The 16,491-nt window shown below is 50.9% G+C and overlaps 2 protein-coding genes across 2 annotated transcripts; both read left to right on the top strand.

The window, feature by feature from the left end:
* The first annotated feature begins 3,609 nt into the window (after nucleotides 1-3,609).
* Nucleotides 3,610-4,245, top strand: LOC141020839 (uncharacterized). The gene has a single exon (XM_073495786.1). The coding sequence runs from the start codon at nucleotides 3,610-3,612 to the stop codon at nucleotides 4,243-4,245; it is 636 nt and encodes a 211-aa protein (XP_073351887.1).
* A 494-nt stretch (nucleotides 4,246-4,739) lies between these two features.
* On the top strand, nucleotides 4,740-9,689 carry LOC141020838 (uncharacterized). Its single transcript, XM_073495785.1, has 2 exons — nucleotides 4,740-5,171; nucleotides 9,678-9,689. The coding sequence occupies exons 1-2, from the start codon at nucleotides 4,740-4,742 to the stop codon at nucleotides 9,687-9,689; spliced, it is 444 nt and encodes a 147-aa protein (XP_073351886.1).
* Nucleotides 9,690-16,491: the final 6,802 nt, after the last annotated feature.

Below are 16,491 nucleotides of genomic sequence, written 5' to 3'. Positions count from 1 at the left end.
TTATGGGCACGTGTTTAAAAACAACGCACAATACTTTAGAAAAAAATTCCTTCAAAAAGGTTGTCCAATATCCCGTTCATGAAGAAACACGAACTCGGGTCGGATTCATATTCGCGCAGAAAACATATCCTAAATTTGGTCCACTCATCGGAAGGTTCCCGGAGTCTGAACCATCGGATCGAGGTGAAATTTGGAGGGGTGGTAGATATGGGAATTCCGCAGCAGATGAACGGTTGGATCTTCCAAAGGACCTCCGAGCTGGGCTTTGGAGACCACGCCCTAAACTCGTCCGGATTCCTGTTCAGATTTGACAGGGCTCCGGTATATCGTAGATTGCCGGAGATTCCTCCATCGGAACTCGACGAAATTTTGCATGGTTGTTGTAGACTTAATTCCGCACAATTTCACCAAAGGAATCGTCAAAGCGATGCTCGAGGAGGTGGTGACAACAGACACAAGTTTGATGTCCAGAAAAATAGCACGGTCACACGGGGGCAATGTTGACGTTGAGCCCCCGGGCTCCATGGATGATTCCTCCATGATCTTGAGAGAGATCGGAGTTGATGTTGATGAAGGTCATCGTCCGAACATGACGACCGGAGGCAGGTTACGGTCCTCGGTCAAGCCAAGGTGACCAGTTAAGCCGGCGACGAAGATGCCGACGTCGCAGTTGATCTGCGGGCGAGCCATTGATCCTTTGTCGATCACACAGCGGAACTCTCAATGAAAGCACCATTGTTGGTGTCAAAACCGGCAGATCTCGGATAGGGGGTCCCGAGATGTGTGTCATGGATCGATGGGTAACAGGAGACAGGGGACACGATGTTTACCCCGGTTCGGGCTCTCTCTATCGAGGTAAGACCCTACTTCCTGCTTGATTGATCTTGATGAATATATGGTTACAAGAGTTGATCTACCTCGAGATCATATGTTGTGGTCTAAACCCTAGAGGTATGATGAGTAATGTCATAATGATCTAGCATATATCTATCAACTAGCCTAGCCTCGGTTTATATAATCACCAGAGGCCTAGGATAACAAGAGTCCTAGTCGAATACGCCGGTGGGGAGGAGTCCTTGTCTTGATCGCCAAGTCTTGTGGAATCTTCCTCATGCATGTCATCGGCTGTCCGAACTGGCCCATGAGTATACGGCCATGGGGGTCCTTGGCCCAATCTAACTCAATGGGAGACGACGTGGTGAGTACCCCCTAGTCCAGGACACAGTCACCTGGCGCGTCGTCCGCCGGCCGCAATCTGCTACATGCCGCGGTCCGCCGAGGTCATCGCCGTGAAGCGCGCCCTCCTCGTCACCGTGGCCGGCTACCGCACGGGCGTGTCTGGCGACGAGGTCGCCGCCGTCCTCTGCTCCCAGTTCGGGCTCACCGCGGTCGACTTCTCGGTCCACTGGCACGCGCCCGAGGATTTCCTGGTCAGGTACCCCGACCCCGTGATGCGCCGCTGTGTCGCTCTCGCGAGCTGCGAGCGCACGCGGCGCTTCCACCTCATATTCCACCCATGGGGCCGCACGGCTGGTTCCGAGCCGGTGTCCGCGCGCTTCTTCCTATCCCTCGAGCTCTACGGCATCCCCGACCATGCGTGGCTACACTCCTCCGCCGAGATCCTGCTCTTGCCTTTCTGCAAGGTGGAGAACCTCGCTCCCAAGACGCGAAACATGTCTGACATGTCCGTCTTGAAGCTCACTGCATGGACGATCAATCCCGACGCCATCCCGCGCACCGCCGAGCTCCTCCTCCCTGATGATGATGCGGTGCTGCCTGAAGCTAACCCTGACCGCGTGGAGCGGCTCACCCAGGGCCTTGCCCGGTTCCCTGTTCACATTCACGTCGCGGAGTGCGTCGACTTCCGCCGACCGCTGCCACTGCCACCCCCGCCGCCGGAGTCTGATGAACCTGGCCGCGCGCCTGGCTCCCCGCCACTCCCCCCTCGCTGGCCGCAGCACCACGTGTTCCCCCTAGCTAGCGGCAGCGCGGCTCGCCTGCCGGGCGACGGGCGTGACCGCCGACGAGGCCGCCGTCAGGCTCATGCGCCCCCGCCATGCCGGTCCTGGGCTGGCATCCTTGGGCCCACCCCGGCGCCGTGGCTGATGTCACGCGGGTCTCCGCTCGCCTGCGATTGGGCGCACCTACCGAATCGGTGCTGGCCTTGGCCCACCACGAGTCGCCCGTTGCGCGTGTCCTGCCGCCAGCTGCCGAGCCTGGATTGGCCGCCCTTGTGCCTGGGCCCGCCTCGGATTTGAACGACGCGGAGGTAGTGGCCCCTCCCTCACCCCTAGGCTGCTGCCAGCCTTCCAGAGCTTGCGCTGATCCCGTGGCCCCGTCCATGCACGTCGCTCAAACCGCATGCGCTGATCCCGTGGCCTCACCCATGCATGTCGCTCCAACCGCGCCTGACGAGCCGATCCTGCTGCTCGAGCTTCCTGCCCAACGGGTGGCTGCCGACATCCATCATGAGGCCGTATCTTCCCTCGGGCCCACCCACGATACGACCGCGGCCTTGAATCCGATGCTTGACCAACCAGCGACCGAGCCCGACACGACCCCCGATCCCCCTGCAAATCCTCCTGGTCTCGCACAGGTCGACGCTGCTGCTTCGTCGGGCCCCGCTGGCCGCCCGCGCGCTCTAGTCTCCCCATTGGCTGGCGGTGGCCCACCATCAGGTGACACGCCCATGCATGACCGTTCGCCTGCCGCGGATGATTTCATTTGCGCGTCGGCCTGCTCACCTCCACCTAGTGCCGCTCCCTCCTCCGCCGCGCTTGCAGATACAGATGGCAGCACCCACTCCCTGGCTGCGTTCGTGGACGTGCTCTCCGTCCGTTCCCAGCCTATCCTCGCTGCACCGCCGCGGCACCGTCGTCGTGAGCCACCTGCCGACTTCACACCTCGCCGGAGTTTTAGAATTGCCAAAGCTGACCAGGGCCTTGACTCCGAGATGAAAGCGAAGCGGGTTCTGCTGCGCCGCCTCGGGCTGATCAAAGATGACAACGTGCCCATCCCGCGCGAGATGCTAGACAAGTACGCTCTCCTTTTCGAGAAGCCTTTGGCGGAGGACGTGGTCAAGGCTTAGCTAGCTTGCTCTCTGTCTCTCAACGCCCCCTTACTTTGTTAATGGATTGCAACCCTAAGATCATCTTTTGGAATGTTCGCGGCCTCAATTCCGGTGCCAAACGTACGGCCGTCCGCAGCGATCTCTGTTGCTACCCCCACCATCGTGTGCTTGCAGGAGACAAAACTTGCTCATGTCACGGACTCGATCGTCCTTGATACCCTAGGCACCTTATTTGAGGACTTCTTCTTCCTCCCCGCCACCAGCACACGTGGTGGCGTGCTTCTTGCATGGCGCAGATCCCATGTCTCCCTCTCCAACCCCTATATTGGCGAGCACCATATCACTGCTCTGGTCTCCCCCGTCGGTGGCGCCGGCCATTGGTGGCTCACCGGCGTATACGGCCCCCAAGATGATGAGGCCAAGCTCGACTTCCTTGCCGACCTCCACGAGTCACGCATTGGGCCCTAGCTCCTTGGCGGTGACTTCAACATGATCACTTTGGCTGCCGACAAGAATACCCGAACCTGAACCATCGCGTCATGAGCAGATTCCGGTGCTTCATTGCAGATGAGGAGCTCCGAGATATGTACTTGCATGGGCGCCGCTACACTTGGTCTAGTGAGCGTGACACGCCTACCCTCGTGCGGAATGATCGGATTCTTTGCACGTCCGGATGGGAGATTGCCCACCCACATTTCCTTCTCCATTGTCTCTCCTCCGCGGCGTCCGACCACTGCCCGTTGGTTGTTGATTGCGCTGTCCATCCCGTAGGGGCGCGCCGATTCCACTATGAGCGTTTCTGGACAAAGCTCGACGGATTTCACGACATGGTCCCGGAGGCCTGGAACTCGACTCCCCCGGAGGCGGATCCCTTCCGGCGTATTGTGGCTCGCCTTAAGGCCACTGCATGGCACCTCCAGCGTTGGAGCACGCGCACCAACGGCGGCGTCTCGCTGCAGTTGCAGGTTGCGCGGGAACTGATTGCCCGCCTCAATGCCGCGCAAGACTTCCGTTCGCTCTCTCAGCCCGAGGTGTGGCTCGGGCGCAAGCTCAAGGGCGCATACCTGGGGCTGGCTTCCCTCGAGCGCTCCATCAAGCGCCAGCGATCGTGCCTATCTTGGCTCCGGGACTCCTCGCTATCCTACCTCAGCGTGCATGCCTCACGCCAGAAATAGCGTAACCTGATCTCCTCCCTCCGCATGGACGATCATCTGGTCACTGAGCACGCTGCCATGGCCGAAGCAGCATTCAACTACTTCTCCGGCGTCCTTGGCTCATCGGAAGAGCGCACCTTCTCCCTGGACCAGTCCTTCCTGCGCACGGGACCATTCGACCTATCTGACTTCGAAGCGCCTTTCACGAAGGACGAGATTTGGCGAGCCATTAAAAGCCTACCGACCGGAAAGGCTCCCGGCCCGGATGGATTCACGACCAAGTTTCTCCGTGCCTCCTGGGATATCATCAAGCACGACATCTGCGAGGCTTTCGATAAGCTCTATACCGCCAATGGGCGTGGGTTCCAAAAGCTAAATGAAGCGCTCCTCACTCTCCCATCCAGCGGCCGGACGCCGCTGCCCTATCCGACTATCGCCCCATCAGCCTCATCCACCTCATTGCAAAACTCTTTGCAAAGGTGTTGTCCCTGCGGCTCGCTCCTCGGCTCGGGACCATGGTTTTGACTAACCAGAGCGCTTTCATCGCCGGCGGATGTATTCACGACAACTTCCTGCTTGTCCAGCAGACGGTGCGTCTCCTCCACAACCTCAAGGTGCCCCGCATGCTTCTGAAGCTCGACAGCTTTTCATGGCCCTTCCTCCTCGAGACTCTGCAGCACCTTGGATTTGGCCAACATTGGCGCGACTGGATATCGATACTTCTATCCATCGCCTCCACCCGAGTCATGCTCAACGGCCACCCGGGCCCCCCGATTGACCACGCCTGCGGCCTTCGCCAGGGCAACCCGATTTCCATGATGCTTTTCACCCTCGTCATCGACGTCCTGAACTCCATGCTCATCCGGCCCGTAGAGCTCGGCCTCATCCAGCGGCTGACCACGCGGCACGCGGCCTCTAGCATCTCTCTTTACAAGGGCACCATCACAGTGCATGGGAGTCGCAAGGTGGCCCTGGAGTGTGAAGAAGGTGATGCGGCTTATGCTGAATCAGTTTGTGCAGCGGAGGAGTTGAAATTTTACAAGGATAATGTTGACCCGGCAGACATGACGTCCTTGAAAAAGCCGACCACAGAGCATGATCCGCCGCTCAAGTTTAAGTCGGCGGACGATACCAAAATGGTTGACTTCGTCCCTAGCGATTCATCGAAGCAGTTCAGCATCAGCACTAATTTGGATGCGAAATAGGAAAGCGCGCTCATCAAGTTCATCCGTGAGAACCGGGACATCTTTGCATGGAAGCCTTCAGACATGCCGGGTGTACCGAGGGAACTCGCTGATCACACACTTAATATTGATCCGAAGTTTAAGCCGGTCAAGTAGTTTCTTCGCCGATTTAATGAGGAGAGGCGGAAGGCCATCGGTGAGGAAGTGGCCCGGCTCTTGGCGGCCGGGTTTATCGTTGAAGTTTTCCATCCTGAGTGGTAGGCTAACCCGGTGCTGGTACTCAAGAAGAATGGCACTTGGCGGATGTGTGTGGATTACACGGACTTGAACAAAGCTTGTCCGGCTGATCCGTTTGCTCTCCCTCGTATTGATCAAATCATTGATTCTACGGCGGGTTGTGAGTGTTTGAGTTTTTTGGATGCTTATTCTGGTTATCATCAGATCAAGATGGCGGTTAAGGACCAGGAGAATACAACTTTCATTACTCCATTTGGAGCCTTCTGCTATGTGTCTATGCCTTTTGGGCTCAAGAGTGCCCAGGCGACTTATCAGCGGTGTGTGCAAAATTGCCTTCACAGTCAGATTGGGCGCAATGTTCATGCTTATATAGATGACATTGTGGTGAAGTCAAGAAAGAAGGAGACCCTGATTGATGATTTGAAGGAGACGTTTGACAATCTCCGGGTCTACAAGATGATGCTTAAGCCGGCTAAATGTGTCTTTGGTGTGCCAGCAGGCAAGCTCTTGGGCTTTCTGGTTTCCAACAGAGGGATTGAAGCTAACCCGGAGAAGATCAAGGCCATTACTTTGCTGGCTAAGCCAGCGTGTGTTAATGATGTTCAGTGTCTGGCGGGTCGTATTGCGGCCTTGAGCCGGTTCATAAGCCGGCTAGGTGAGAAGGCTATTCCCCTTTATCAGATGATGAAGAAGACGGATCACTTTGTTTGGAGTGATGCTGCTGACCAAGCATTTGAGGATCTGAAGAAACATTTGGCTGAGCCGCCAGTGCTGGCTGCCCCTGTTGATAAAGAGCCTCTGTTGTTATATGTGGCTGCTAATAGCCGGGCTGTCAGTGTGGCCATCATGGTGGAAAGGAAAGAGGCAGGCAAGGAGTACCCGGTTTGACGGCCGGTTTACTACATCAGTGAGGTGCTTATCGAGTCCAAATAGAGATATCCACACTGGCAGAAGCTTGTATATGGGGTTTTCATGGCAAGCCGGAAGCTTAAGCAATATTTTCAGGGTCATCCTATCACTGTGGTTAGTTCTGCTCCTTTAGGAGACATCATCCAAAACAGGGAAGCCACGGGCCGGGTTGCTAAATGTGCCATTGAGCTTGGACCTCATGGTTTAAAGTATGTGCCACGCACAGCCATCAAGTCTCAAGCACGTGTGGATTTCATCAATGATTGGACAGAGTTACAGGCACCTGAGGAAAAGACGGATAACACATATTGGACTATTCACATTGATGGATCCAGACAGTTGGAGGGCTCGGGGGCTGGAGTTGTCTTGACTTCCCCACGAGGTGATAAATTTTCTTATGTTCTCCGGCTGATGTTCCCTTGCACTAACAATGCAACTGAGTATGAGGCCCTGCTCCATGGTCTTCGGATGGCTAAAGAGATGAGTTTAAGCCGGGTGAGGTGTTTTGGCGATTCTGATCTGGTGGCTCAGCAAGTTTCTGGTACTTGGGACTCTAAAGATCCGCTCATGGCGGCTTATTGCCGAGAGGTTGAGGCCATTGCGGGTCATTTCAAGGGATCTCAAGTTGAGCATATTGATCGCAGGAAGAATGAGGCGGCTGATACTTTAAGTCGTTTGGGGTCTCAGCGTAAGCTGGTGCCGCCTAACACGTTCCTAGATGTTTTGCTTAACCCTTCTGTAAAATTACCTACGGAGGAGGATCTGGCTGTCCCTGACCCAGAAGCACAATTGGTGGCGGCTCTTCATGCTATTCTAGATTGGACAGTTTCGTATTTGGCTTACATGACCCGGGGTGAGTTGCCAGAGGATGAGATTTTGGCCAGACAGATAACCCGGCGGTCTAAGTCAATGACAATTGTCAATGGGGAATTGCACCATTGCAGCGTCACAGGGGCGTTTCAGCGTTGCGTTTCTCCTGAAGAAGGCCGTGAGATTCTACGGGAGATTCACGAAGGAGATTGTGGTCATCATGCCGGTTCTAAATCTCTTGTAGCCAAGGCTTTTCGTCACGGTTTCTATTGGTTGACGACTCATGCTGATGCTGAGGATTTGGTCAATAAATGTGACGGTTGTCAAAAGTTTTCACGACGAGCTCATGTTCCGGCTCAAGAATTGAGGATGATTCCAATTACTTGGCCGTTTGCAACTTGGGGGCTTGATATGGTTGGGCCTTTCAAAAGGTCCAAGGATAAGAAGACCCACCTTTTGGTGGCGGTTGACAAGTTCACTAAGTGGGTTGCAGCGGAGCCGGTTAGTAAGTGTGATGCGGCAACGGCGGTTCAATTCATGAAGAAGGTGATCTTCCATTTTGGCTTTCCACACAACATTATAACAGATAATGGCACTAATCTTTCTAAAGGTGCTATGAGAGAATTCTGTCAACGAGAGCATATCCGGCTTGACGTCTCATCTATGGCTCACCCTCAGTCTAATGGTCAGGCAGAACGAGCAAATCAAGAGATTTTGCGAGGTATCAAGCCCCAGCTTATGGTCCCTTTGCAAAGGACGCCGGGCTGTTGGGTAGAGGAGTTGCCTTCGGTGTTATGGAGCATCAACACGACCCCCAACAGATCTACAGGTTACACCCCTTTTTTCATGGTTTATGGAGCAGAGGCGGTTCTCCCTAGTGACATCCGTCACGATTCACCCCGGGTGGCGGCTTACGTGGAAGCTGACAATGAAAAGGCACATCAAGATGCACTTGACCGATTGGATGAGGAGCGTGATCTCGCGGCGGCTCGTTCGGCGATTTACCAGCAAGACCTACATCGTTACCACAGCCGTCGGGTCAAAACCAGAACCTTTCAGGAAGGTGACTTAGTGCTCCGGCTCATCCAGGATCAAACAAACCTGCATAAGCTCTCTCCGCCCTGGGAAGGACCTTTTGTGGTCAGCAAGAATCTGCATAATGGGTCATATTATCTTATCGACATTCGAGAACACAAGGATTCACGTAAGTCGGAGGAAGAGACCCATCAGCCCTGGAATATAGCTCATCTTCGGCCCTACTACACTTGAGCCACCAGCTCTCATGATGTACATAGTTCGATGATGTATATATTATAAACAGTATAATAAAGCCGGCATCCCTGATAATTCAGGGCCTCTGTCATTCCACTTCCTCGAAGCTGAGTCTTTATCATCATCTTACATATTCATTTCAGAGGCTTGATGCCCAACTTCAAGGACCAAAGAGGGTTAGATGCATGGCACAACTCAAACATAGGTCCCTAACGAGTCCGGCTTATTTTATATGATCACTTGGGGGCTTCCTGCTCATCTAGCATAGCTATCGGTACCCTCTTGATCGGCGCAATGCCAAAACTTATATGATCACTTGGGGGCTTCCTGCTCATCGAGCATAGCTGTCGGTACCCTCTTGATCGGCGCAATGCCAAAAGTTATATGGTCACTTGGGGGCTTCCTATTCAAACATGTATTTCACCAAAGAGAACATAGCTGTCGGTACCCTCTTGATCGGCTCAACGCCATAGTTGTGACAATGTCACTTGGGGGCTTCCTGTTCAAACATAGGCGTATTCGACCAAAGAGAACATAGCATTACTACCCTCTTGACCAGGTTTGTCCAAACATAGGTGTATTCGACCAAAGAGGACACAACCTTTCCGGGTCATCCTACCTGTAGCCAGCTGCTTCAACTCCATCAGGTAATCCCGATTGACCCGTCAAACTCTTAAACGATCAATCTTACGGCGTATTCGACCAAGATCTGAGCTCGTTAAGGTTCAAATGGCGGCTTGTCATGCGAGAGCATGGTTTACAGATAGTCAGGATAGATCCAGGCTTCATAAGCCGCCTTCCTTGAAACTTGGATAAATCGGCCCATGATACTGTTACTCTGGCCCCGCGTACTCCTGATAAGTCCTTGAGCAAGACCAGAGTTTATCTAGGGTTCAAATGTCGATTGGGCACACTGTGAGTTAGGCTCATAGAATGCACGAACAATCCAGTGGCTCCGGCTAGTTTCATTGAAGAAGACACTTTGGTTTGGCAGTCCACAACAGCCTTGAATTTCTTTTGGTTTTTCATTCATATTCGCAGATTTTTCTTTGACTTCTGGTTTCTGCAAGTCGGGCCCATCTGCCCTACTTATGGCTTATATTTGAAGCATTTTCCGGGTCTCTATAACCCGCCAGAATGGCAGACTCTAAGTCGTCAGGGTATCATACTCTTATGTTTACAGATACAGCTCTAAAAAGCCTCTAATTGTATGAAGCTGATAAGCTGGCAGTCTAAAGCATATATTACAGGTATGACATCTTATTTAATAAGTATTAGGCCGACCCTGGTTATGGACTATTCATCACCAGCAGCTTCAATTGGGTATCATGACCCGCCCGGCGGTAAGCCGCCAGGGCGCTTGTATTTTCTTTGTGTGCAGGATATTACTCATTCAGATCTGCATAAATCAAAGGCTATCATACCCATAATGGTTTTTGAACCGGCGGATCTGCAGTATTAAGCATAAGCAGAAACGTGCACGATGGCACGACAGACTCAAGTTTTTACTACCCTATTACACGGCTCCATGAGCCGAATGAGATAAAGTGTTTTTCAAAAAGATCAAGTATCTAAACTTACCGGCGATTCAATCTTCCTGCCCTTGCTGATTGGAGGCTTCCGCGTCATCCCTTGTCGGTTCTTCATCCTCTTTCGCCGTCTGAAAAGTTGGTGATGACCAATCGATACCAGATAAAGCTTCAAATTCAGCTTCGTCATCTATAAGCTTAGACGGATCAACTTCAGGGGCAAAGGTGTGCTTACGAATTGGTGGGATTAAGCCCATCACTTTATAAGCTGGAGTTTGCATCTTCTGATTCTCTTTGTCATAAGCCGGATGATACTTGGAAAGATCCGAATCATTGGCAATCAGGGTAGCTGTTGGACGTATTTCTTTTACGCAAGCCGAGAAGTCCTTCTGATCAAAGGGCGTACCATCTTCTTTTAAGCTTGGGTAACCAGTGGCTACCTCGGACGGGTCAAGCTCTGGTACCCATGCCTTGGCCCAGCTCAAAGCCGTCACAGCACCGGCTCTTGCAGATGATTGTTTCATCTCATCAAATCTGGCAGGCAGTATAGACAGTTTCTTCAATACATCTCTCAACATAGTAGGTGCTTGGTGAGTTGGAGAGATTGCAGCTAGTGCACGCTGAGCTCCGGTGTATAGCTATTCAACAAGCGTGTAAACAACTTTAAGCTTCACAAGCATATCTTCATTGAGGTTGCTGCTCCTAGGACCTGGACATATCATAGATTGGTTCAATGGCGGGTTATATGATCACAACAAAAATTCACTTTTGATGACTAGCAAGGCGGCTTACCAAAGATAGCAGAAACCATCTGAGATACACGACGTTTTAAGCCGGTGAGCTCTGTGGTCACCTCTTGAAGTGTTGCCTCTACTTTTTCAGCCCGCTGCATTAAAGCAGTCTTTTCTTCCGTCCAAGTCTTTTTCTCTGCCTCAAAACTGGTCTTCAGCTTTTCCGACCCAGCCACGCTAAACTAGAACTTTGATTCAGCTTTCCGGGTTTCAGTTTCCTGAGTCGCCAGCCGGGTCTTTGCGTCGTTCAATTGAGATTCCAATTCAGCAGTAGCAGCCTGTATGAAATACAGAAGTTATCAACATTTATATCAAGGATACAAGAATACAAGTCTCAAGTATTTTGCAAGCAACAACACTTGACACTTGGGGGCTAATGTCTGTCAAAGAAATTTTTCAAGGAAACGGCTCTTATAACTAAAGTCCCAAGCACTTTGCAAGCAAGACTACTTCGCACTTGAGTGCTAATGCATATCGCTTGTATCTTCTTCATAATGAGCCGGATGTGCTGAAAACAGTCTCAACCGACTCTTGGGGGCTATACAGACTAAGTTCTTTTGTCTTCCAAATGATAAATAGGACCGGTTCATTCATACTGATTAAACCGGCCCTTGGGGACTACGGATGCAAAAGTTAACGCTGCTTAGACATCCGGTTTATATTTAAACAGGACAAGGAGGGATTCTAGGGCAGAAGTTTATGAATTCTTCTAAGTATACAGCCTATTCAATCTTATCATAACCAGTAGACTTGGGGACTGGCAGGATATACATAAATTATTCAAATCTGGAAGTCATACCTCATACTTTTGGTGCATCTGTTTCACCATATCAACTTCAAGATCGCGGCTGGAGTGTACTTGGCTGAGGTAGCCGGAGAGGATCTCACTGCTTCTCAGTTGCGCATAATGGGAGATGTCAAACTTCATCTTTCGCCTTTCAATAACCTCTTGTTTGGCAGTATGCTTAGCTAAGGCTATTGGATTTCCCGGCTCTACAAAGCCGGTGCCAGTAATCAGCACGTCATCATTATGAGTCTCCGACGGCTTAAGTGAGATGGATGGTGCAGGATTTGAAGGATTAATAGTAGGGTCATCAACACTGAGATCCGGAATCTTAGGCGGAGCGTCAGTGACAGTTTCGTCTGGCTGTTTGTCAGAAGCTTCAGGTGCAGAGATTTGTTGTTCCGACTCAGCAACTTCAGGTGCTGTAGTCGGCTTGGTCACCTTTGCCTTTTTATTAGGCTTTGCTTGTCCACTGCACGGATTATAACAAATCAGTATAGTCACCAGAATATAACGAGGTGCAGAGTAAGAAGTGAATGTCATTACCCAGGGGCGGACTTAAAAGCCGGCAATTCAGTTTGAGATGAGTCGCCAGAGGTAGAACGGGCAAGCTCCTGATCAATTAAATCAATAGAGTTAGGAGGAAAACAGATAAGACCCGCCAGCAGGTAAAAAAGAGTTTAAGTTAAAAAGCACCTCATTTCGACATTTCCGAGGAGCAGGGGTGTTCGGTAAGCCAGAGGACAATTCTTCACCTCCACTAGTCCGGGTCTGACGTCGACTCTCGTGTTGCTATTGCTTCAAAAGAAAGTGAGGATCTAAATAAGCCAAGGGGTGTGAAAACCTTACTTTCCGGGTTACTTGTCGAAGTTTCTGTCTTGGCAAAGAGTCTGAGCCGGAGGAAATGATAGTTACCTCTTCTTCAGCTGCTTGGCTGGCTCTCGTGTCATCCTAATAATAATCAGAGTCAATAAGATGATTGAAAAATGAGCTAAGAGAATAAAGGGCTACCTCCGACTCAGAGGTGTCATCCAGATTCAACAATTCAGAGGCGTTGGGTTTCTTTTTCCTCTTGATGGTCTTCTTGGCGACTTTCCTGGCGGCTTTCTTGGCAGCCCTGGCCTTCTTAGCGGCCTCATGATCATACTCCGTTTTCCAAAAATCAGACTTAGCCTGCAAAGGTTATCAAGAGTTGAGTTAGTAAGGTATTTGAATGATGAGGTCAAAATAAGTAAATTCAGAGACTCACATCTGGTGGCGGATTAAGCTTGCAGAAAGGAGCCAGACCCACTTTTACACAGTCCTCTAGATCTTCATTCAGAAGAGACTTAACCATTTCATTTACTGCTTCATCAGATAATGGTGCAGAGCTATGGTGCAGTGAATCCTTTACACCACCAGTGTAGGTACACATTAAGCCGGTGCGGCGGCTCAAGGGTATGACCCGCCAAGAAATCCAACACCCGACTAAATCAACGCCAGTTAACCCGTTTCCTAGCAGAGCCTTAACCTTCACAACGGTAGGAGCAATTTTCTTCCGTTCAGCAGCGGTAAGTTTTTCAGGAAGATTGTACTTTGGATCTAAGCGCTCGACACGGTAACCCGACAGCGGATTCTCGTCAGCCGGAGAAGTATCTTTGCAATAAAACCACGTCTGGTTCCAGTCTTTTGGGTGACTCGACAGGCAAGCATAAGGGAAGATGGTATCCCTTCTGCGTTGAATTGATATTCTGCCGAGCTCCAAGCTAGGGTCGTTCGTGAACTCAGTTTGGCGGTTCACATAGAAATACTCTCTAAAGAGATCGATCCTGGGCTCCTCTTGAAGGTATACTTCACAGAAGACTTGAAGGTTGCAGATATTTGACACGGAATTGGGTCCGATGTCCTGAGGATGGAGTTGAAAAAGTGCAGAACGTCCCGGAAGAATTTAGAGCCGGGTGGTGAGAAGCCTCGGTTCATATGGTCAGTAAAAACGATGACTTCGCCATCTTTTGGCTGAGGTTTCTCTTTGCCCGGGTTAGGAGCACGGTAATGCATCACACTCTTTGCGGGCAAATACCCGACCTTGACAAAGTCCTTAAACGTGCCCTCAGTGACAATGGAGGGGACCCAGTTGCATGTGTAGACTGTTTTTGGTGGCATGATGAGCAGAAAAGGCCTAAAGGAAAGGAAAATTCTGCCGGCTTAAGTCAGTTGGTGAAAGCACAAGTTAACAGTTGTAGCACACATTTAGAATGGCGGCTTAAGTGAGGACTAATGTTATATGGTTAATTACAAGCCAAACATGTAAGCCGCCATGACACGTACAGGTATTTAAAATCCGACAAAGAGCAAAATTCTACCAAGTGTTGGACAAACAAGTTTTACAGATTAAAGCTATAAATTTGGATCCGCCGCGGTTCAGAAAAAGGAAATAAATTCTAAACCTACAGAGGCGGTAGCAGAAAAGCGGAGGTGCCCCAGAGGAGATCTATCGCGATGAGGATATGTTCTAGTATCAAAAACAGGTGCTAAACTACTGCCGCACAAGATTTATATGGTTTTTGGATCTAATCCATGGATCTAAGCAAGAAAAAAGAAGGGCGGCGACGAACACCGATGAACACTGAAACCCTAACGACAGATCTATGGCGAAGAACAAAAGAACTTACTGATGCTGATGAAGCAGCGGAGAAGCGCCGCGGCGTTTTCTGATCCGTTCAGGGTGATGCAGCGGCCAGAGTTGATGAAGGGGATGAAGGTCGACGGCGGCGGAGCTCGTGCGGGCTGGTGCATCGCGAGGAAGAAGAAGAAGGCGAGAAAGAAAAGGGGGAGAATGAGAGGTGAGTCTGTGGTCTTATTTATAGGACTGGAAGGACAAACGGTAGGCGCGAGAATCAAGGAGGAAGAAAAATGGATAAGCGACGACACGGGCGCCTCGATTTTCGAAGGGTCAGTAAAGAAAGAGATTTATTAAGATTTGGGTTCTGTGAAACATTAATCGCAGGTGACATCATGGCGGGTTATCACAATTTTCGGAGATGACGTCATGGCGGGTTACAATATTTCACAGTAAGACGAAGAAGGATTTTTTGAAGTGTTGAAGATTGACATGAACAAGTTCAAATCAATCTGGGGCCTAATGTTGGGGATATGATTATCAGATATGACCCGCCAAGGAGGGGCCGGGTCATCCCTATGGCAGTTCATCTCTTTGAAGCCCACGAATATATTGGCGATTCATAGATAGGCTTGTTAGAGGGCCCAAACCCGAAGGCGGCTTAAGGCCCACAAGTATAAACCGCCATGTATATGTAAACTTGTATTGTAAGGCATGTAAGATAGGTCACCGAGCCGGACACGTTGTATGAGCTGGCCGGGACTCTGTAGGCTGCAGGGTGTCAACCCGTGTATATAAGGGGACTGTAGGGGAACGCAGCAGAAAACAAACATTTTCCGACCTACGCACCAGCCCAGGACCACTATGGATACTGCATACATGGTTTGATCTTTTTCGTTACCGACTCATAGCGCAGCGGGAAGTAGAGTCGATGACGATCGGCGGTGCAGATCCCCGCAGCTAGGATTTACAACCTCCCAACCGCGAGGATGTATACCCTCATCTGCTCCTCAGACAGCCCTGCGGGAGGCGGTCGAACAGCCCCCCGGACGGTGTCGCGGACAGCCCTTCGGGAGGACCTTCGAAACTCGAACGGTCACTCGGACAGCCCTTCGGGAGGACCTTCGGAACTAGGACGGTCACACGGACAGCCCTTCGGGAGGCACTCACGAACTAAGACCGAAACTACGATCTCTCTACAGAGTTGCACACATACGGTGTCATCTATCCGGCAGGGCTTCGCCGTCCAGAACTAGTTCCTGCCGGAACCCAGACAGCCTTACGGCTCTACGAAACTATTTCGCTGGGAGGGAGAGAGAAGCCAGATCATGCATGGCACTTGTATGTGAGAAGGGATGAGTGTGGAGGGCTGCCCATCCACCTCTATTTATAGGAAATCCCAAGGGGGTAGGGTAGTTTCACAAAAAACCCAAAATGCACATGAATGAAGTCCTTCCACAAGAACCTAGGAGTGAAACCAAGGAACAAGAGGGTCCCCAAGGGGGGATACCCCATGTGGCCGGCCACACCCCCATGAGGGTCCCAAAAAATGGCTCCTATCCATCCATGTCATCCCCAAGATCTTTTGGAGCAAAGCCCCAAAAGGTGGCTTTCCATAAAGTAACCATAAAGCTGATTTTCACTATTCACGACGACATTTTTCAGCGTCTGATCGAACTGAAAATATTTATGTGGGCTAAGAACATTTCCAGTACCCACTAAAATGATTTTCAACGCGTTCCGAAACAATTCCGGTTTTAGTGATTTTCATCTGCGAAACGCATCTGAAGTGGCTCCAGCAGCTCCGGAACATTTCCGGTTTTTATCTCAGAAAATTCCAAAAAGCTTCCAGAATGATTCTGGCATCCTCCAAGAATTATCAGGCATGTGTTGAAACCAATTTGACTTAATGGTGTATCCCAAAACAACTTTTCGGTATTATCGAAACTTATCCGATGACCTCTCTCTGCGGTACGATTCCGCTGTCCGAAACTTTTCGGTGTCCGAAACTTTTTCGGTGATTTTCTCTCAGACTCCCTGTCTAGTATTCAGCAGATAGATGACCCTTAAGCGTGTGACCCTATAGGTTCGGTGAAGTATAGACATGACCCGGAACCCCTTCCGATAAATATTCGAGTGAAGCTCCAGTTGC

The sequence above is a fragment of the Aegilops tauschii genome, chromosome 3, assembly GCF_002575655.3.
Source record: "Aegilops tauschii subsp. strangulata cultivar AL8/78 chromosome 3, Aet v6.0, whole genome shotgun sequence".
Lineage (NCBI taxonomy): Eukaryota > Viridiplantae > Streptophyta > Magnoliopsida > Poales > Poaceae > Aegilops > Aegilops tauschii.
Note: the sequence above shows the minus strand (reverse complement) of the source record. Positions and strands in the feature narration are given on the sequence as shown.